Source organism: Canis aureus, chromosome 7, assembly GCF_053574225.1.
Source record: "Canis aureus isolate CA01 chromosome 7, VMU_Caureus_v.1.0, whole genome shotgun sequence".
Classification (NCBI taxonomy): domain Eukaryota; kingdom Metazoa; phylum Chordata; class Mammalia; order Carnivora; family Canidae; genus Canis; species Canis aureus.
In genome coordinates, this window is record NC_135617.1 from 5,072,228 (window position 1) to 5,095,609 (window position 23,382).

General features: G+C 41.7%; 1 protein-coding gene and 2 non-coding genes across 5 annotated transcripts; 1 reads left to right on the forward strand and 2 right to left on the reverse strand.

Annotated features, from left to right (window-relative positions):
• Positions 1-1,237: 1,237 nt before the first annotated feature.
• On the reverse strand, positions 1,238-22,391 carry AMD1 (adenosylmethionine decarboxylase 1). 3 transcript variants are annotated; one of them, XM_077902796.1, is made up of 9 exons: positions 21,921-22,391; positions 7,849-7,935; positions 6,762-6,888; positions 6,106-6,208; positions 4,733-4,775; positions 4,458-4,602; positions 4,074-4,166; positions 3,840-3,995; positions 1,238-3,462 (listed from the first exon to the last, which is right to left on the reverse strand). In XM_077902796.1, exons 1-9 carry the CDS (start codon positions 22,028-22,030, stop codon positions 3,322-3,324), a joined length of 1,005 nt encoding a protein of 334 aa, XP_077758922.1. In that variant the 5' UTR covers positions 22,031-22,391; the 3' UTR covers positions 1,238-3,321. The 3 variants fall into 3 exon arrangements, with proteins under 3 accessions (XP_077758922.1, XP_077758925.1, XP_077758923.1); XM_077902799.1 differs by lacking the exon at positions 21,921-22,391 and adding an exon at positions 20,763-20,915; XM_077902797.1 differs by lacking the exon at positions 21,921-22,391 and adding an exon at positions 20,494-20,915.
• Positions 12,557-12,691, forward strand: LOC144317951 (U4 spliceosomal RNA). Its single transcript, XR_013383822.1, has one exon. It is a non-coding gene; the product is annotated as a U4 spliceosomal RNA (small nuclear RNA).
• On the reverse strand, positions 13,091-13,194 carry LOC144317971 (U6 spliceosomal RNA). Its single transcript, XR_013383834.1, has one exon. It is a non-coding gene; the product is annotated as a U6 spliceosomal RNA (small nuclear RNA).
• Positions 22,392-23,382: the final 991 nt, after the last annotated feature.

Genomic DNA, 23,382 nt, shown 5'->3' on the forward strand with positions numbered 1-23,382 from the left:
AACCAGAGCAGAATTCAGGACTATTTAAGGTAGGATATGAAGACTCAATGTACTATATTGCTTGTATATTTGAAGATTCTCCAAATAAAATGGTTAATTACAAATCTCACCTATTTTCTGGAGTCCTAGCTAATCCTCGCAGACAGCTGTTAGTCTCTCAAGGTATAAGGGATGGATTCCAAAAGAACAGTTTCCATTTTAACAGGACTAAAAGGGGGGATGAAAACATCAAATTTGAAGGTGGGGAGTCAGGAATTGGTGACAGTTATCTGGCCAGGACAATCAAAGTAAGGTCCTTTACCCCTTCACAGTGTAATACTACATTTGCGACATATATGTCTGAATCCACTCGATCACTTACCTGTTGCTGTAAAAGAATCTGGTGTTGGAGGTATAATACTATATCATATTATAGTTTTCTAAGATCCACCCTTTTTTCAGTCACTTCTCAGAAAATATACTCTAAAACACCTTTCCTGAGATCTGAATATACATTTTATAAGATTCTGATTTTCAGATTATTGTAGACACAAGAGGCTGAAGAACTGAACTTTTGCCAAATAAGTGATCATAAGATATATACCTTGGGGATCCCTGGGTGGCTCAGCGCTTTAGCGCCTGCGTTCAGGCCAGGGTGTGATCCTGGAGTCCCGGGATCCCGCATCAGGGTCCCTGCAGGGAGCCTGCTTCTCCCTCTGCCTGTGTCTCTCATGAATAAATAAGTAAAATCTTAAAAAAAAAAAAAAAAAAAAAAGATATGTACCTAACATGGCAAAAATGATCAGGCTTGTAACTTTGTTCTAGTTAGCCAAATAAGTGAATGAAATAAAGGATGTTTACGACTTGCTCCTCCGCATCCCATCATTAAGAGCCTATTCCATAATAAGGGCTAGAACATTTTACCTTCAAACTTTTAACTCCGAACTCGCAAATGCACTTTCTTATTCTTACTACTTACCTTTCCTACTCTTTGATATATATCCCAGTTATTTCTTTTAAGCTTCACTTATGAAGCCACTAAACAAAACAATGTTTAAATCTGAGTATAAATTACTCATTCACCCAGGAGCTTAAAGAGCTTACTTCTTGTCTTCATCATTACTCTTCCAAATGTTAGAAAATAACTATCAAGTATCAATTTCCTAAAATCACAAAAATTGTAGATGTCTAGTATTTGGGTCATGTATACTGTTTAAAAAATACATCAACAGAAAACTTCCTGAATGTCACTAGACAATGGATTAAGCAAACTTTTATTGAAGCTTAAATTGTGATACAGAAATACATTTCAATTAAGTCCAACACCATGAAGAGAGAAATTATGGCACCAAAATTTTCCCTCCTCTATCATACACACTAGGATTAATTTCGATTACTATTTAATCTAGCTTTAATTTTTCTAGGCTTTATTCCATACAAATTTGTGCAGTTTTTCAACATTAGATAGAAATCTTAAATCTGTTAGAAAAAAAAAAAATCAGACCTCAAGCCAACAAATGTCATCAAATCTACTGGGACACTGTTCAAGAACAAAATCCACTTTGAGCATTGGTCCTCAAAACAGTACCGAAACATTAGGTACCGTGTGCTAATTACAGAATCAAACTGATCCATTTGACTGAAAGTTTCTTAAATGAAACCTCAAATCAACATGCTTAAAATAAAAGTCAAAATTTGTGTTCCAACCACTTGATTTCAAACCAAGTAGATTTTATGTTTAGAAACACTAAAAAAGTGTTTCATTAATAAATACGGAAGGAACAAAAACATCACTGCATCAATCCAGAAAGAATCAAAAAACTGTGAGGACAAGAATATAAAAAATTTAGTCAACTTTGCTGTTTCTCAGCTGCTTAAATCTCAGTATTTGCAAATATAGCTAAAAGATGCAAACTCCTAAAAGCCTGTATTTCTAGTCATTTCCCACTGACCAGTTTGGAATTTGTGTCTTCTTGATAACATTCTGCTTCACTGTGTATGTCAGAATAACCTGAACAGTTCTCATTCTGGGAAGTTTCACTTGATGCTATGAATTCATGGTGAAAGGAACACCAGGAAGAGAAAAGATTAAAGTTAGAACACTATCATAATGCGTCACAAAGTCAAAGAACTTTAAGCCACAAGATGGCAAAGACAGACTCCATTTTCAACCAGTTTATGTTAAGTTGTGAATGAAAATGGTTGGAGATAGCTGCTAAAGTAAAATGTGAATCATCTGAGCTGACTTATTAAATCCTGTAAATATAACCTTTATCTTAATTTCCTTGCTAACAAACTTAGTGATAAAAATTTTTTTCTAAAAAAAAATTTTTTTTCTTCTACAACTACTTAGCAAATTACAAAAGGCATGGTACTCGTGAGAAGCTAATCTCATTTAATGGGAACACACAATGGCGTAGCGTCTGGAACAGTTCTCCCAGTATACCCTAATGTAGATTTTTAAGGGTCTTCCTTCCTAATCAACAGGTTTATTTTTGTCACTATCTCCCAAAAGAGCCCATGTCAATATGAAAGGAGGCCAAACTCCCTTGACCTTAAGAGAAAATTAAGCCCAGGGTCCACTCTCCCTTCCCCCTCCCGGGTGTAAGATTAGTATAAACCCACAGTGTTAACAGTGTATTGCTTTATTGAGGGGGGGTTGGGAGGCAAGACACCATGGTGAGGAACAAAATCAAATAAAGGAAGTACAAGTACAGGAAGCAATAATGTTAAAATAGTAATACACAAAATGGATAACTGCAATCATTTTCTTAAGAGGACTTGACTTGTGGAAGATAAACTTTAATTGCTGTTGCAAAAAACATCTGTATGAAGTAGAAACTGGTTTCAGTAATATTAGTAGAGAATATGTTCTAGAAAGTGGAGGTAACTGGATGTAAAATCCTGGCAGCAATTTAATAGAACAGTCCCAGATGATTAGGCTGAGGCCAACACCTAATGAGGACGAAAGCCTTGTCTGTGGGGAATTTTGGATGATACCTGGAGAAATATTACACTGTGCATAAACCAAATTGAATTGTTTTCACAAGTGTTGTAAAGTTTCATATAGTAAAAGGTTTTTTCTACATGCACTTCAATTTCACAGCAAGAGTGGCATAGGATACCTAAACACAGAAGAGAGCATTCATGCAAGATATCTAACTCCTTGATATAATAATGCATACAATTCAAAATGATTACACTATCATTACATCTAGGGCTTTCTGCAGCTACAAGGTGGTGGTTATGGAAAGCATGGCCCCCGATATCAATATCTAAAAAGCAGCCACCACCTCCTTCTATGTGTGTTCTCTTTTTGCGTTTTTTCTTCATTTTTATTAATCAACTCTGCTGTTGTTGCTGCTTCTTAGCAAAACTGGTAAAAACAAAATTGTAATCATTGAACATAGCGCTCTGGCAATCCAGACGTTTAAAGCCTTCAATCTTCTGGGGTGAAGAAAGCACTGTGCGACATTTAGAACTCTGGGGAGAAATTTAAATTAAGCATTAGTACTTATAATCTGAAGAAGTTATTTTCAAACAGTCAATAAATATTTAAGACCACTGTCTGAACAAACATGGCATTTGAATGTTTTAGCTGTCTCATGGGTAGATGAGTAGACATCCTATGCTGTTCCCCTCCCATCTGCCCATCTAAACAGGAAAAAAAAACTCATTGATTGGGCTAGATATAAATCAAGGACCAAGTCTAAACAAAGATAGAAAGCATCTCTTCTACTCATAACCTCAACAGCAATACTTCTAGATATCTGACATATGCCACCTTAGAATACGTATTATGACACGATTCACTATTCTCATTTCCTATGCAAGACTTTATTGAGAATAAGACAATTTACCTGATTTACAAACAGGGTGGTCACAAATTTCCCTGGCTTGAAGACTTCAACAACTTTCCTGATCAGGTCATCATAGGAGGTCTGACTTAAGTTTGTTTCAAAGCTAACATAAGAAAATTCTGGTTCTGGAGTGATGTGAATAGTCCAATAAGTTCCCTTAAAGAAATAGTTTTAGGTTAATAATGGAAAGGTACACTTAAATATTTAATAATTATTAAGGAAAATATCACTTACATCCGATTTCATTCCATTCATCGAATACCCACAAGGATTGAACAGTGTGGCATCAATGACAGAACCTGGTATCAGGTCACGAATTCCACTCTCCTGGGAAAGGAAAGACGGATTACATACAAATTTGAAAAATAAACTGAGAAGGAGTTAAAATACTTAGTGCTCAGGAAGAATCTAGAACTATTCTTTTTTTTTTTTTTTTTTTTTAAGATTTTATTTATTTACTTCTAAGAGACACAGAGAAGAGAGGCAGAGACACAGGCAGAGGGAGAAGCAGGCTCCCTGCGGGGAGCCCGATGCAGGACTAGATCCTGGAATTCTGGCAAAGGCATATGCTTAACCGCCAAGCCACCCACATCTAGAACTATTCTTGAAAATGCTTACACGAGTGACATCCTTTGCAGTAACACCATCTTTCATGTAGAACTGGTCCATAACTGCTGGGTCAAGCTCACTCATCAGAATTTCCAGGGTTTGATCTGGCTGACTGATTACCCGAGTCTCTGGGAAATCCAAAGTATACAAGTACCTATACAAAAATAAAAAGTAGTTTCTAAAAATGACAAATGGCAATTTAAAATAAATCCTGTAACGACCAAAAACAAAACCAAACCAAAAGGAAACACACACACAGAATGATAAAACTATGTCCAACATACCAACAGTCAGAATTCATACGTCCCATACAATATGCTGCTCCATCTGTTGAGGGAGAACATAAAATAACTTTAACAGCTCCATTTAATAGATAGCTTTGCCCCCACTGTTCCAATGGTTAGGGTGATAGATAGCACTTGCTTCCTATTAGACATGTCATCAGTAAAGGGAAGTGAGTTCACAAGTAGGCAGGATGCCCCCTGTCATCCCTTAAAAAAATATTTTACTAAAAATATTTTACTGTCATCTAGAGATATACTTTAGCTACAGTGAGTGAGTCTGAGTGTTGAGAAAACTATGGTTCACTCTTCCCTAAAACTCCACTAAAGAAATAGAATTTGACCACCCATTTGTCTACATTCCCAATTTAAGTACATGCCATTTTATGTAATGTTCTTTTCCATATTGTTGTCCCAAAGACCCACTCAACATAGTAAATTAACTAGGAGATATTTACACTACATTATACTCAGCACCGATACAGCCTTGCATAATTTCATATTAGTAGATAAGAATAGGATAGAAATTGGACTTTCTTTTCAATCATGCCTGTGATGGAGGGGTGGGAATCTTAAATCATGCCTGGGAGTGCTTTTGTGCCAAGTTAGTAAAATCACCCTAGGTTTTCAGCCACATCTAGGGTATAACGGTGTTAGATTAGATAACCTTTAAGTTCTCTGACCTTGAAGCTCAAAAAGGAAGGTCTATAAATAAAAGCTTAGTAAATGGAAGAAAATCTTGCCAGTTTGTTTGAAGTGACACTATGATCTCACTGTGCTGATCATTTTTAAGCCAGCTCAATTCCTAAATAGAATGCCAGGCCAGAATTTTTTTTCTTTCTTTTTAAAATATTTTATTTATTTACTTATGAGAGACACACAGAGAGAGAGAGGCAGAGACACAGGCAGAGGGAGAAGCAGGCTCCATGCAGGGAGCCTGACATGCGATCCAGGTCTGGGTCTCCAGGATCACACCCTGGGCTGAAGGTAGCGCTAAAACCGCTGAGCCACCGGGGCTGCCCAGGCCAGAGTTTCTTAACACAGACCAGCATCTTAGCATGGATGTATGAAGGCACTATGCATTTTTCTGGACAAAGGGAACAAAGTCTTCATAATCACTAAGTAAGATATAAATTAGAGCAACTGGTAAGACAAAGATGTCTCCCTCTGGCAAGTGATCAATTCATTTTCTTTTTCCATCTTTTCAACAACATTGACCTGGTGTGCACACACACTCTAAATTTGTAATCAACTTTTACTGATAACTCTTAACTATATAATGCACCATACCATATTTGGATACATATGCTTTCACATATATAAAAAGATCTCTGAAAGGACATAAGGAAATGGGTTTCAATTCTATTTAAACTTACTTGGGAAAATTGCATTAAGAAATTCTATTTCTTCCTGGAAATTCCGGTGTGGGTACCCTTGGTGAGAAGGCTTCATGAAATTCTTACGAGAATAAAAGAAGCTCTGAAAAAGATAACTTCACATGAACATAGAATTCTATTACCTTTCCTAGTCAACTATTTTCTGCATATACGTATCAAAATCAAATCTGTTTTTTTCCCCAATGAAATTTAACATATTTCCCATTTAATATGTTTAAAAGGTAAGTGGTCTTTTGCTGGCCAATAAATAAAAAATGGCCACTTTGTTAGAGCAAGGTTTCAGACCAACATCCGTGAGAAAGGGTTACACTTTGTTTAAGCTGTGGAGAAGAATCTCAAGAAACCATGAAGAACGTAGACCACATACATCCCTTGAGTTTCTGGAAACTTAAAAATTACTCAACCTACTCATGATAGGTCATAGCAACTGTAGAGACAAGGTACTTTATTTCTGGAACAGTAGTTTCAGATCCGAAGCAACAATATTTGAGAGCATGTATGCATTTAGTTTCAAGAGTCAGTGATTATCCACAACTAAGCAGTTAAGTATAGAAAATTTATTTACTAGGCAAATGCATATTACAGAGCCCTAACATTTGCCTGGGGGGAAAAAGATAAAATGTCTGATTACTTACTTGAATTGAGTCAAACCCACTGTAATCCCTAGCAAGTTTCAACAGGGGAACCAGTGCTTTCAGCAAGAGGGTGGTACCACATGTCTTCAAAATGAAACGTCTCTTGGAGACAAACATGCTACTCTCACTGCATTTGGAAAAAGTCACAATGTTATAAGGATGTTTAATGTATTACTGAGATGCAATTAAATCTATTACTAGATTATCTACAATGTAAAATCTACTAACTTTCACTGTCAAGATCAAGGATGCGAAGCCAAAAGGACACACTAACTACTGTATTCCTTTCTATTATACAGAAATCATTTTAAAACTTCCAGAACCCACAGAAAGGCCTTGAATTAAGTATAAAGCATATTAGCTCATTACACAAACCTCCTCCTATTTCTAAGCCTTCCTCCTCACTTCACCTATCTTAGGATATTCACTAAAAATCATACTTTACTTCAGCTGTACCACCCACTCGGACATACATTTCTGCAAACATCCAATTAGGTAATAAGCTCTTTTAGGAAAGGAATTTGTTTTTATTCATTATATTCCCAAGGCCTGGCACACACTAAGCATTTGATAAACATCTGTATATGTAACCAGGCACTTTGTTCAATCCAGTAGCCACAAGGTTCATTATAATATGTATAATTGCTTTTGTTGAATAAATTAGCTTTGTACCTAATAAGCATGCTGAATGGCTTTCTTTCATATATAACAATTGTATTTATACAGAGAAGCCAATTTTCACTTTGAAGTTCTGATATTGAGAGGCATATACTAAAAAAGACCTATCTGGGGCTGAGAATAAAGGTATAATACTATTCTACTACTCTCTTTTACAGCTACTTCCTGCTAACTAACTAAGGAGGTAAAGATAGCAATCATCTTGAAGAGCTATTATTAGTATTAGGAGAGACTTCAAAACATACCACATAGGGATATCTAAAATAAACATTTTATTTTATACTATTATTTCTCAAAATAAAGTAAAAATGATTACACTACTAAGATCCAGAGGAACAATTCGCTATTCCATGTAAAGTAGGATTCAGACTGAAACTAGGTAGCTAACATTTGTTTTTGCAGAACTCACCTGAGTACATAAGCTTCCTGCTTGTCAGTTTTTGTCACACTTATGATTGAACATTGCACATCCTTCAGAAGTATGTCCCACTCAGATCTATTATTTAACAAAAAGGGATGATTAAGTCGTAATAGTACTTGCCTACTTGAGTAAAAATTACAAAGCTCTTAAACTTGAGTGTTCTAACACAATTTAAACCATGTATATTTGTTGTCACATTCTTGTTCCAGCTTCTGAGTAACATTTTTATTTCAAAAACCTATCTATACTGACATATCCAGAGTAACAAAGAGCAAACTTGAAAACTGGAAATTAAAAGCCATTTACAATTTACTCAGGAAAAAAAAAAAAAAAAAAGACAAAATGAATAAGACTTGCAGAGGAAGTTTAAAAGGCCCTTAAACCAAGGAAAATCTTTACCTTTCACCCACAAGCAAGTGAAGATATTAAGTAAAAATGAGATTTTTTCTTTTGCCTATCAGTCTTAGATTTTCAATCTTAACTGGAGGAATTACAATTTAAAAAGCATTATTTCCTTCACTGATTGGCAAAAAGATCTAAAGGCCTGTTAGTATAAAGCTAGAGCTCTCATACTGTTTAGATACTATTTTCCATCAAATTAGCAGCTAATCATACCTAGTGGGGTCTAGAATTATCAGAAACTTGAAACATGGTTTTTGTTGGCAATTCAACATCAAGATTTTGGGCAACATTATACAACTCTTTAACAGGTTCAAAAATATGCCCATTCCAACAAGTGAAAAGTCTGTAGTATAAGGCAATAGACTAAAATGGAAGTCAAGGGATCCCTGGGTGGCGCAGCGGTTTGGCGCCTGCCTTTGGCCCAGGGCGCGATCCTGGAGACCCGGGATCGAATCCCACGTCGGGCTCCCGGTGCATGGAGCCTGCTTCTCCCTCTGCCTGTGTCTCTGCCCCCCCCCCATCATAATAAAAAAAAATAAATAAAATAAAATAAAATAAAATGGAAGTCAAATGAGCATAACAAAAGAAATTAGTTTTAATTTTATCTGATTGAGACCTAAGAAGTGCTTCCTCTTTAGTGTGTCCACTATAAACAGAAATATTTATGAAACAATTCCACATGACAAGCTTATAATTACCAAATTAAAGGCTTGAAATATTTTTAAGGCTCTTAATGTTTGACAGGTCATTCCTGTATACCCAAGAAAATAGCACATTATGGTTAGTTTTCTTATCCTGTTAAGACTCTGTAGAAGAAATCCTCAACAGCACAGCCAGCACAAAACCAGGTATGTTTTAGTCTTTTGTATTAAAAATCAAGCACAGGGGCGCCTGGCTGGCTCAGTTGGGAGAGCATCCAACTCTTGATCTCGGGGGGCTATGAATTTGAGCCACATATTGGGTATAGAGATTACTTAAAAAACCAAACCAAACCACCCACAAGCATAGTGCCAGTCAATCCTGTTAGCATTTTGTGCCTGTTTCATCATTTTCTAAAAAAAATGTTTACTGGCCCAACAGGCAATTTTATGACCTATCACAGAAGGCAGTAATTCCTAAGTTGGGTAAATTCGTTAAATTGAACAGTACTGAGACTTACTGAAAAAAAAAAGAAACTCAATTGTTAGGCTTGCTAATGATTATAGAGCCTATCTGCCTGTAACTTTAACCAAGGATTTTTTTAAGTTTATTTTTATTTTTCAGAGGTGGGGGATCTCAAGCAGACTCTCTGCTGACAGTGGAGCCTGACATAGGGCTCCATCTCACAACTCTGAGATCATGACCTGAGCCAAAATCAAGAGTCAGACACTCAAATGACTGAGCCACCCAGGTGCTTTGGCCAAGCAATGTTTATTAAGTGCTAACAATTAGCTTTCTTTTATTTATTTATTTTTTTTAATTTTTATTTATTTATGATAGTCACAGAGAGAGAGGCGCAGAGACACAGGCAGAGGGAGAAGCAGGCTCCATGCACCGGGAGCCCGATGTGGGATTCGATCCCGGGTCTCCAGGATCGCGCCCTGGGCCAAAGGCAGGCGCCAAACCGCTGCGCCACCCAGGGATCCCCAATTAGCTTTCTTTTAAAAGGGTGCTGATGACTGTTTACATAAAGAAAAAGAAAAATACACATTAGACTGGGCCACATCTTTGCAGTTTGTTTCAAATTTTTCAAATGGTACAATTTGTTGTTGACATTTCTTACAATTAAAATATCTCTGTGCTTGGTTTCTTTATATCTGGTGGGCAATAAAACCTACTTCATATAACTGATTAAGTTATATAATGCATACATAATGTACCTACTCAAAAAAGTATTTTTTTTTAAATTTTTTTATTTATTTATGATAGGCACACAGTAAGAGAGACAGGCAGAGCACAGGCAGAGGAAGAAGCAGGCTCCATGCACCGGGAGCCTGACATGGGATTCGATCCCGGGTCTCCAGGATCGCGCCCTGGGCCAAAGGCAGGCGCTAAACCGCTGCGCCACCCAGGGATCCCCATAATGTACCTACTCAATGGTAAAAATTCAAGCACCGAATATACAGGTAAATAATAATAATACCCACTATAAGCATTAAGTAAAATTCTGCAGCACACAGGTCTCTCTTTAGAGCTTACTTAATTCAGATCTTACCTTAAAAAAAAAAATCAGATCTTACCTAATGACTTCCCACTAGAATTCAGCACTCTTGCAAATAAATATTCTCTTCCACTCACTGGACACGCTACCTTTCCAGTTACAGTCACTTATTCATGCAGACTCCCTCAGTCCTTTTCACTGAGATAACTGACATACACTGCTGCATGTAAGTTTAAGGTGTACAGCCTAAGGGTTTGACTTACTCATTTGTGAAATGATTACCACAAAAGGTTTAGTTAGGATCTATCGTCTCATATATACAATAAAAAGAGAAGGCAGAAAAAAATAATCTTTCCACTACGAGAACTCTTAGGGTTTATTCTCTTAACTTTCATGTATCATACAGCAGTGTTAACAACAGTATATTACGACTTGAATCATGTTCCGTAATGTTTTCTTTCTTGTATAACTTTGTTTTTCTCTGGATTTAAAAGCTGTCTGCTTTTTCATTTGCTTTGGTTTTCTATGCATTAACTTATCCTCAGATGTTCCCCCAACTGTTTCAACATTTCTTTTGAGTGATTCTTGGCCAAGATTAGGGTACTAAGACTTGGCTAGTCAAAAAGTCTATATACACATGGATGGGGCTTGTTTACTGTTAGCCTCCATAAAGGCCATGTGGGGGTTTCACTGGGAAACTCCCTATTAGTATTTCTTTTTTTAATTTAATTTAATTTATTTATGATAGGCACACAGTGAGAGAGAGAGAGAGGCAGAGACATAGGCAGAGGGAGAAGCAGGATCCATGCACCGGGAGCCCGACGTGGGATTCGATCCTGGGTCTCCAGGATCGCGCCCTGGGCCAAAGGCAGGCGCTAAACTGCTGCTTAGCGCCACCCAGGGATCCCCTATTAGTATTTCTTTTAAAGTTCTTTCCTAGGCATGTCAGATCATCCAAATATTCCATTCTCTTGCCTGGTGAGCATGAGGAATTCTGGTAGGCAAAAGAGGGTAAAGCGCTAATGATCTCTCATTCTAAGTTTTTATTCCTTATTTTCAGTATAGTCACTTTATAGTCACTTTACCCCTCTCAACAGTACTTAGTCCTCATTTCAGAGAGATCTTTTTTTACTCCCAGAGAATAAACTATTATCCAATCTTCAGATCTCCTGGCATCTCCTTTCTCATCTGACTCAGATTTGATTTGATTTTATTTTTTTGAGATTTCTTATTTATTCACAAGAGACACACAACACACACACAGAGGAAGAGACACAGGCAGAGGGAGAAGCAGGCCCCATGCAGGGAGCCTGATGTGGGACTCGATCCTGGGATTTCAGTATCATGCCCTGGACTGAAGGCAGGCACCAAATGGCCGAGCCACCCAGAGATCCCCGGACTCAGATTTTATAATATAAAGACAATGAATCAGAAGAACAGTTGAAATAAATAAAGGTAACCAGCTCTACCCCCATTTTCTGTATTGTCACATGGGGGCTTTTCCACCAACCACTTTCTATAAACAGGACACCATAAACTTAACCATATCAAGCCCCATGAGAGTGAAAAAGAGAGCGTTGTAATTATGCTGAGACACACATGTAAACCTTGTTCTGCATACTGGTGTAATGGACTTCACCCTACCCACAACCCCTGCCCTAAGCACCCTTCTTCTAGCTCAAGTCACCTCACTATATTCCCACCAGACCAGATCAAATATCAAAGTTTTTTTTTTTTTTTTTAAGATTTATTTATTCATTCAGAGAGAGCGAAGAGAGAGGCAGAGACACAGTCGGAGGGAGAAGCAGGCTCCATGCATGAAGCCCGATGTGGGACTCGATCCCGGGTCTCCAGGATCACACCCCAGGCTGCAGGCGGCGCTAAACCGCTGCACCACGGGGGCTGCCCAAATATGAAAGTTCTTTAAAAAATCTTATTTATTTATTCATGAGAAACACAGAGAGAGGCAGAGACACAAGCAGAGGGAGAAGCAGGCTCCCTGAGGGGAGAGCCCGATGTGGAACTCGATCCCGGGACCCCAGGATCACAACCTGAGCCAAAGGCTGATGTTTAACTGTTGAGCCACCCAGGCGTCCCAGCCTTAAACTTTTTAAATCTAAAATTGTTACATGCTCCTTTATTGTTTGTCACTGTAGCTTTGCGCAGTGGCAGTATCGTAGCCAATGAGGTTTATCCGAGGCGCGATTATTGCTATTGTTTGTCACTGTAATAGTTCAAGTATTTCGAAGGCAAGTTCTTGAAAAGATAAACTCCTTTAACAGAATTATCTTGTTAACAAACTTGATTATATATTCCACTTGAAATGCCATCTCATTTTAATCTACATAAATGGAGCTTACTCGTTTCACTGCCAAATAACTTAGTTATAAGAATCCATTTATTATAATGAACCTAGATGTGATTGTTTTCTCAGGTTATTTTCCCTGAAACACACTGTCTGGATCTGCTGATGCAGACATGTTTAATTTTTTTTGTTTGAACAGAACCCGAGAGACCTGTGGGGCACTTGCTGCCCCCAATCTTTTTTCTGTGTTGTTCAGAATGGGTAATTCCTACTGATCTATCTTCATATTCATTCACTCTTCTGTCCATTTCCATTCTACTAGAGCCCACCCTGGAAACTTTTTTTTTCAATATTTTATTTATTCATGAGAGATCCTAAACAGGAAAAATATGGAACGCTTCACGAATTTGCATGTCATCCTTGCGCAGGGGCCATGCTAATCTCTGTATCGTTCCAACTTTAGTATATGTGCTGCTGAAGTGAGCACTCACCCAGGAAACTTCTTATTCCAGTAGTTATTTTCCTGTTGCATTTTAAAGTTCCATTTTCTATTTCTCTAAGACTTTGTCTTTTCCTTTTAAGCGAACTCACTCTTCTTATAGAATGTTTATGACAGCTGTTTCTAAAGCTTGATTTGCATCCCCTTGAGGCTATAGTCTTTTTCCTTTGAGGGATGCTGAGAATTTTCCTGGTCATTCGTAAGTTGAGCAATTTACAACTGCATCCTGAGCATTTTGCTCATGTTACATAATTTTATTTTATTTTATTTTTTTTTATTTTTGTTTTTTAGTTTTGTTAAATGTTACATAATTTTAAATCTTGTTTCAATCCTATGGAGCATTTTGATTTTACAAATTGTTTTAGCAGGCAACTGAAACTGTTAAGCTCAGTTTTCAAGTTTTTATTCAGCTTCTCTGGGTTATGTTATGGTTTCACATTTTAGTTACAAAAGCCCTTGTCATGGTGCTCAGATCTGCCCTGCTTTCGTGTCACCCAGTGACCAGACTGGGACTGGGGAGGTGATCTATCAGTTTTCCAGACCTCTGACATACTGTTTAAGATCAGAGATGTATACAGGAGCAGCTGAGTGGGGTTTATATAAATCTTTACGGGATCACTTTCTTCACCGCTCTCTCCTCCCCATAATCTTGTTGACCAGATTCAGGGTGGGGGGCCCAATTCTTGGTCCTCTGGGTAGGAAGCCAAGGTTTTAGTTTGTTCACCTGCAGCAGGCTGCCTAGGACTATCTGTCCCTCTGGGGCCAAACAGGTAAACGACAAAAGGGAAAAGAGGAATAGAGATATCCTTGATGTTCTTCACTCTGGTCAAAAAGGGGTCCCTCCTGCACCTGGAGTTTTAGGCATCTGTCTGGCCACAAGTGTGGACACAGGACTGCCAGTGTTATCGGTAGAACATATACACAAAAAGCAAAGCAATAAAAAAAAAAAATTTAAAAAAGGATTTTCCCTACTCTCTCTGACCGGAAGGCGCCAGAAAGGCCCAGCCCCCTTCCTTCTCTGTAGACCAGAAATAGAGGACCTCTCTTGGAACTCTTTTTGTCTGTACCTAGTGTGCAGTTACCAGTTTCTGGCAGCTTTTCAGACCACCCCAAGAGATAATGAAAAGAAAAGAACAGAACAGAAGAAATCACAGTTGTTTCAGTGGTATTTTGAATTATGGTTTCCTTCCTCAATTCACCTGCTAACATTTAATTTTCAAAGTCCTCACTGTTCCATGCATTCTGTCCAAGGTTTTTAGTAAATACAAGAGACAGTTGTAGAGTGTGCTTATTCCATCTTGAGGAAAACCAAAATGCTCTTACACTCATTCACCATTAATTAAGAAATTTTGCAACAAACTCTTCCTCACCTAATAAAAACCCTCTAGCATTTTTTCAGTCATGGTATGTGAGAATGCTGTTGCTTTAAAACACCTTAAAACATAGCTGAGTAAACAACCAAAAAGACAATCTTGAGAGCTAACAGGCTCAAAAAAAGAAACCAAGGGCACGATGTAAAAGAAAATGGAAAAAGTCAATACAATGCTATACATGTATATAAAGAGAAAGGTGAAAAACCCGACACCAAAAACAGCTGAGAATTTTAGCCAATTATTTTATCACATTTCTCCCAGGAAAATAAGCCTTGTTTTGTAAATAAAGGTTTACTGGATCCTAGCCACACCCAGGTCACAGTAAGTGCCCCCCAAAATAGGATACTCTTTACTATTAACAGTACATGGATCGAATAAACTTAGATCACCACGCGGGAATTGCAAAGCATTAATGGTATATTTTACTATATTTGAAATTCTCTTAAAGAATCTGTGTTTTAATAAAAACAAAAGTTGGGGGCATTTACAAGGGCAAAGATTGCACTAAAACGACAGACTTCTGAAGGTTATCTGATCAAACAAAACCCAAAAGGGACAACTGACTACATTTTAAAATGTAGTATGTAAAAAGTAAATGCCACAGGTCAAATGACCTTCTACAACAAAAAGTGCCAGGACTACAAATTGGGAGAAAAAGCCATCCAATGCGTGCTGGGAAAACCGAATGTCCACACAAAAGAATGAGGTTGGATCCTTACCTTACACCATCTACAAAAATTGATAGGTTAAAAACCAAAACCAAGACCTAAAACTACAAAAGTCCTAGAAAACATAGGGGAAAGCCTCAGGACACCGGATATGGCAATGCTTTCTTGGATATGACACAAAAGCACAGGCGGCAAAGGCCAAAGTAGACAAATGAGACAATATCAAACTTAACTTCATAGGAAAGTACTCAACAGAGTGAAAAGACAATACAGGAGAAAATACTTGCAAATCATATAGGTGATAAAAGGTAAACTTTCAGAATATATAAGGAACTTCCCTAAGAGTAAAAACCTAATGGTGCGCGCTTGGCTGGCTTAGTTGGTGGAGTGTGCAACTCTCGACATGGGATTGTGAGTTTGAGCCTCACGTTGGATACAGAGATTATTTAAAAATCTTGAAAATAACTAAGTGATGCAGCCATTACAGAAAAACAGTATGGATGTTCCTCAAAACCTTAAAGATAGAACTACCATCTGACTGATCTAGTAATCCCACTTCTGGGTACAGTTCTAAAAAATTCAAAACAAGGTCTGGCAGATGTATGTGCACACCCACACTGTTGTTCACAACCGACAGGAGATGGAAGCAACCTCAATGCCCATCAAAGGATTAACAGATAAATAAAATGTGGTATGTACATAAAACGGATAAATCTTGAGGACCTTATGCTATGTGAAATAAGCCAATCATGGAAGGACAAATACTGTATGACTCCATTTAGGAAGCACTCACACTCCTATGAAGTATCTAAAGTAGTCAAAATCCTAAAAGAAGATGGTTACCAAGGATGGGGAAGAGGAGAGGGGAAATTAATGGCTTTAGTTTCAGTTTTGCAAGATGAAAAAGTTCTAGAGAACTGTTGCACAACAATGTGAATATACTTACAATACTGCCCACTTAAAAATGGCAAACTAAGATGTTTTTAAATCACAATCTTATAAAGTAAACGTCTGAGGGAACAGAATGTTGCTGGCAGGTGGAAGAAACCCATTAAGCAGAGTATCACTCTCATCACCCAGAGTTGGAGCCTAACCTCAGATCCAGTAGGTCAGATATGCTGCAGATGGTGCCTAAAAATTTGCATTTTAAAGGCCTCCTTGTGAATAAAAACTGGTTTCACGTTTACCAAGTAATTCATCCAAAAAGTCACACAACTATGTGAAGTTTCCCTGAGCTGCGACCTTAGGTAACAGCCTAATTTTAGTGACTCTCCCCTTACCACATTACATTCAGGCCTCTATACCTTACCCAAGGTTATTAGTCTTTGGGCCAACATCATCCTAAAATAGATTACTCTCTATCAAAGCTGAGATTGACCAGAAGTTAAATTCTGAGTATACCCTTCCCTTGAGTTAGGGGCAATTAGTTCAGATATCCAGAAAAATAAAAGCCTTCCCCTTTTGTTCAAAGAAATCAACTGAAAATACACAGTGCTAATTTTAATTACAGTATTAAATTCTCTCTCTCAAGCTTTAAAATTTAAATCACTATTAGTATAATTACTGCTACATTCAGTTGATTATTACTTTCAACACGTACAAAGAAAGGGTGGTTTGGGGACAACAGTTCAAAGTCTTTCAAAACTTTTGTGAAGAATGTAACAAGAAGCTTAATTCAATAAGAAGCTTTGCTACTTCAAAACATTTACACTAAAAGGTTTCTTGGCAAAGGGCTGTCAATTTCTTCAATGTAAAATTACTGATCCCACTACTCCTTAGGGCTTTTTCCAATGTCAACAGTATAGATTCTAGTTTTTAGTTTCATGTTAACTGTGCAAATAATACACCTCTAACCATCCTATAGTTAATATTTACTCTCTTCACCTCCACTACAATTTCCCATCTGAACCCACCTCATTACTAAGAATAAAAGCTCAAGGTTATGAATTCAAAAGCAATAATCTTTCTTCCCAGCAAAAATTTTTATTTTCTAACAGACTTCCTCCCCATAACTGCCATTTCCTATAACATAAAAGGCTTTTGTTTGGTCCAGCAACCCTAAGACATTTTAATATATGATCACTGATTTCTATTCACATCCTTTTGAAATCTGAAAAAACTGCTAGAGAACCTGCAGTTTACCACCCTCCCTTCCTTTTACATTAACTTCAAGCAATGTGTGAATTAAGTCAGTTTTAGAACGTCACCTACTCCTTTATTCATCTGGATATACTGGACTGGTGCTTTTCTTCAATATACTGTTAACCAGTTTTCTTCAACCGGAGTCAGTGAAGATTTTCCACTCTCCATTGATTTACTTTTACTTTTTTAGAGAGGGACAGAGAGAATCTGGCTCAATCTCACAACCCAAGAACAAAAACGGGTGCCTGGGTGGCTTGGTCGGGTAAGTGACTGACTCTCAATTTCAGCTCAGGTCCCAATCTCAGGGTTGAGATCAAGCCCCCATTGTGCATGGAGCCTGCTTAAGATTCCCTCTTTCCCTAGGGCACCTGGTGGCTCAATCGGTTAAGTATCTGACTTAAGACAAGGCCGTGGTCTTGGGGTTCTGGGGAATTGAGCCCCGTGTTGGGCTGTGCACCTGGCAGGAGTCCGCTGGTCCCTCTCCCTTTCTTCCCAATAAATAAAATCTTAGGGAAAAAAAAAAAAAAATCTCCCTCTGCCCCTCCCCCAAGCGCTCTCAAAACAACAACAAAAACTATATAATGTACCCATTGTCTCTCTTGAGAAGTTAGAAAAAGATTCTGTGTTCTGTAATTTGATTAGATTACACTTAAGGTACTACCAAACAGCCTACTGGAGAGTGGGAAATGTTTAACAGACAAGTTCTAGATTGACTTGGAGTTAAAGCTTGGAAAGAGGAGCCAATTTTGCTTCAAGTGCACTGAATTCCCTCATACTGTATTAAAAATAAAATTCCAGATGGAATGCTGATCTAAACATGAAAAGCAAAAGAAATTTAGGAGGAGGGGATCCCTGGGTGGCGCAGCGGTTTAGCGCCTGCCTTTGGCCCAGGGCACGATCCTGGAGACCCGGGATCGAGTCCCACGTCGGGCTCCCGGTGCATGGAGCCTGCTTCTCCCTCTGCCTGTGTCTCTGCCTCTCTCTCTCTCTCTCCCTATGTCTATCATAAATAAATAAATAAATAAATAAATAAATAAATAAATCTTTAAAAAAAAGAAATTTAGGAGGAAAAAAAGAACATCTTCATTAATCTCAAATAAGCAGAGGTATCGTCAATAGGATGCAAAACTGCTAATCAGAGGCAGCTGGCTGACTCAATGGGTAGAGTATGAAACTCCTCATCTCTTAAATTCAACCCCATGTTGCATATGTAGGTCATTAAAAAAAATTAAAAACCTGCTAAGCATTAAAATGGAAAATATAGATAAATTGGAATACACTAAAACTGTGTGCTTCTGGGGCACCTGGGTTGCTTAAGTGTCTGCCTTCAGCTCAGGTCATGATCCCAGAGCCCTAAAAATGGAGCACCCGTGCCCCCACCTCCTTGTTGGGCTCCCGGCTCAGTGGGGAGTCTGCTTGTCTCTCTCCCTTTGCCCCTCCCCACCACTCGTGGGTACTCAAATATATTCTAAAAATCTTAAAAACAGGGATCCCTGGGTGGTGCAGCGGTTTGGCGCCTGCCTTTGGCCCAGGGCGCGATCCTGGAGACCCGGGATCGAATCCCACGTCGGGCTCCCGGTGCATGGGGCCTGCTTCTCCCTCTGCCTGTGTCTCTGCCTCTCTCTCTCTCTCTCTGTGACTATCATAAATAAATTTAAAAAAAAAATTAAAAAAAAAAATCTTAAAAACAAGAACAAAAACCCTACGCACTTCTGTTAAGAGACCACAGAGTGAAAGGGGATGCTATGGAGGGTACAAGAGATCTGTAACACATCCCCAATACAGGTCTCCTACAAACAGAGGCATTCCAAAAGAATAGGCAGCATTTCACAAACGGCAAGTACGGATAGGAAAGAATGCTCAACTCCCATTAGTCTGAGGAGATGTACATACTATTTTACACCCACAAGAGCTAAAATTAAAAAGATAATACCCAGTGTTGGATGAAGATACGGAGCAGCTAGCACCCTCATGCTGGATACACGCACACCTTAGGGCTTAACTCTTCTCCGAGGTGTGTAACAGAAAAGCATACTTATTGTTCACTAAATGACATCTGTTCACAGCAATATATTTGTATTAGCAAAGTGGAATCTACTCAAAATACCCACTAACAATACGGCGAGAAAACTGGTACATGGACATTAAACCCTACACAAAACGTCAAACGTAAGGCTGACCAAGAGGCCTCGAGTGACGATGCATACTAAATGATTACACATTATTTAAAGTTCAAAACCAGGTGTAGAAGTTGGGAGGAGAGGGTACAATAGTAACTGGAAAACAGCGCAAGAGGGCATTTTCCTAGAACATCTATGATCTCTTTAATATCTAGCATCTATAGGAAGACCCTGTAGGATATTTGTGCCTTCTCACTGTTAATCCTTTCCATGTCCTTAGGTATTTTTTAATTCAGTCGGTTAATGCCTTCTTCCAATTCTGCCTTTATTTGCATTTTAATGGAATTACTGAGTGGGGATATGGAAGCTTTTACATTTTTATCATTAAAAAATAAAGCCACTAAAGATAGGTAACAGAAAAATATACTGTAACAATACAAACTAAAACTCCCCAGTGACACAATCTCTATTTAAATAAAAATACATCAAACTGTACGACACCCTTTACCGTGTAGCCTTTTAGACTACAACCTGACAATTTCTTCTCCAGCCCCGTTAGCTTTAGAAAGGGGAAGGGAGAAAATACACACACTTCATCCTCACAACCCAAAGAAGATAGGCACACCATGGTCTTCATTTTAGCAACGAGGAGATATCAAGCAGCAGTTATTAAAGGCTGTCTGAATTCAAATTTGGATATTCCAAGGCAATGCACTTAAACCATTTCATTATGATCACTCTTCTAGGTTATAATCCTTCTCTGGGGCCCACAACGCCCAACTCCTCAAGAAACCCGAAGCAAAGGGTCCCTGTGGCCAGGCCATTGATTTTAGGGGATTTACCTAAAGCGTTGACAATTTTTCACTTATTTTTATCTTCTAGTATATAACCTAACCGAGCATCCTTGACACATCAGAGAGAAGTTGTTCCTACAGAGGTGGCCAACGGGCTTCAGTTAAATGAACAAGAGTTTTCAGCTCTTACCTGCTCCATACACAAAAACTGAAATGTGATATAAACCCTCAAAATAGTGATTTAACGGGCGCTTAGTGTCTATAAAACGTTCTGGCACTAAATCGCGAACAAATCGGAACATTCTGCCCTCGAAGGTCCAACTTTTGTCATCGTTTTAAGAGCCACAGTGATTTCAGGGGCCGAAAGTACAAAGGAAAAGTGGTAAGTGGTGCTCGGACGCCGACAGGCGGGCGGGCGGGCGGGCGACCCTTTTAGCAGCCTTTCTCCCCTCTCCTTACATCCAGAACGGCTCAAGCTTCTATCGTGGCATTTGTGCCCTAAGAACTTGGGAGGAACAGCCGTCCTTCCTTTATTGACGACGTGTGCCCACGCATACAACAAAACGCGCCGAAGCGGGGCAGGGCAGAGCCCCCGCCGTCCGCCCGCGGCCCGCTCGGCAGCGCCCGCCGGCTCGGCCCCGCCGCAGCCCCGCCGCCGGGGAGCCCCCCTTTGTGCGCTGGCGGAGCGCGAGGAAGGGCTCCCCGGGGGCTCCCCGCGCCGCCGCCGCCCGCCGCCCGCAGGGGTCCCGCGGCACGTGTCCGCCGCGCTCCCCCGCTCCGGCCGCGGCTGCTTTTTGTCGGGGACGGCGGCGAGCGCAGCCCGCATTCCTGAGCCGCCCATTGGCCGCCGCCCCGGGGCCCGGCTCTCGGGCGGGCCCGGGCGCCCATTGGCCGCCGCCCCGACGAGGCGGCCGCGCCGGCTCCTCCGCACTCGTGCGCCGAGAGGCGAGGGGCGGCAGCGGGCCGAGCGCCGCGGGCAGGCCCGGCCCGGGGACCACCTCCGGGCGACCTCTCCGCGGTGCCCCCGCGGAGGGCCCTGCCCGCGCGCCGATGCCCTAACAGGTTACACGGCCGAGGCCGCCCCGGAAAGGGTTTGGTGCAGAGCACGTTACGGGGCGGCGGCGGGGCCCGGCCCTGCGCAGCGCCTCCCGGGCGCCACACGCTGCCGGCGCCGACCGCGGGCGGGAGGCCTGCGCGCCAGACCCGCAGCGCGCGGGGAACACCCGGCCCGCGCCCGCGCCCGCGCCGCCCTCCGCGCCCCCCTCCGCGCCGCCCCCCCGCGGGCACGCCCCAACCGAGCCGGCCGGGGCGCCACACCTGCCGGGGCCCCGGGCCGCCCTGCACGCCGCGGGGGACGTTACCTGAGCACGCGGCGCGCCGGCCTGCCTCCCCCCTCCCTCCCCTCCCCCCCGGGCCGCGCCGGGCCCAGCAACGGCGGCGGGAGGAGCCGGCCCCGGCCCCGGCCCCGGCCCCAGCCCCGGCCCCGGCCCCGGCCCCGGGTGGACGCGGCCCCCCCACTCCCCGGGCCCCGCACGGCCACCCCGCCCGGCCCCGCCCGCCGACCTGCGCGCCCCCACCTGCCCGCCTCCGAGGCCGCGCCAGCCCCCGCGCACCCACCTGGGGATGGTGCGAAGGTCTCCAGATCCTTGGTTGGCGTCGGGCTGCTGCCTGGAGAACCACACCTCCAGCAGCTTCTCGGTCCCTTCGAAAAAATGTGCAGCTTCCATCACCGTGAGACTAGCGAACAACCAACAACCACAGAAAATCAACTAAAATTAAATTTCTTCTCCCGCCGCCGCCGCCGCCGCTGCGGATTGTTCCAGCTGTTACTAAAGTTCAGGTTCCTTTTTTTTTGCTATAATTTTATATTAACTTTTTTTTTAAAAAAAAAGGATTAATAAAATTTTCCCGGCTTTTTCTTTTTTGTGTGTGTGTGTGTGTGAGCGAAAGTTGAACGTGAGTCTGTTGGAAATAGAGGCAGATACAGTTCAGTTTTCTTGTAGTCCGCTGTTTCCCCGTTAGAGAGAGTAGAGCGAGCGCTAGCTAATGTCGCCGGCCATACTGTGGAAGCGAGGGCGCTGCGTGAGCGCCGCATTTATATACCCCGTCTCCCCCGAAAGGCCAGGAAGTGACGCAACGTCCCGCCCCCGAGGCTCATTGCTGCCGCCGCCTGTCAATCAGCAGCTACGGAGTTGCGGCTGGCTGGCGGCCCGCCTGCCCCCGAGCGCGGGGAGCTGCCCGCCGCGCTGCGGTTCGGGCTCGCGCCGGCCCCTGGGCGGGAGACGGCGCTGTGGGGTCCGGTTGGGGATTAGGAGCCTGGGGTCGATGCGGAATGGGTGGGGAGAGGGCGAAGGGGGGTGAGGGGAGGCTGCGCCGCGCTGCCCTAAACAACCGGTTTGCAGGGAACATGGGTGGGTCCTCCGGGAGGGCCGGCGGGGCTCGGCGGGGGCGGTGGCCGCTGCTGGGTGGCGGGGTGCTCCTGCTCCCGTGCAGCTCCCCGCGGCTGCTGAGCCCCCGGCCGCTGTCTGAAGTGCGTTCCCCCCGCGGCGAAGGGAGCCGCGCATTTGCAACTCCACGTTCGCCCGTGGCGCGCGTGCTGCCGGGGGTCGCGTTTGGAGGCGGCTGAATTCTGCTGCTCGTGCCTTAGCCGATGTGCTTCCAGAACGCAGCTCCCGACCCGTTTACACAATAGCCCAGAAGCGTTGTCTCCCTGTTTTTTAAAAAAAAAAAAAAAAAAAAAGGGAAAAAGCAACGTGGCGGCCAGCCCGGGAGGGCTCGGGCTCTCCCCACCTCCGACCATGTGGCTCGCCCAGCCCCGAGCTGGCCGAGCGGCGCAGCAGCTGCTGTGCAGCCCTGGCGATCCCGGGCTCCCTTGGGTCGATCGGTGGGAATTTATTTTGCAAGACTCTTTCTAGAAACCGGCTTATTAAATATGGCCTGAAATTGATATTTTTCTTTCAATGTTCTCAAACTGATGAACTAGTTGAAAGCACCACCCCCTCCCCCCCAATGTACAGTGATATCATCCCACGTGCTTCAGAAAAATTTACATGGAAATTCATGGAACAGGCATCTGACC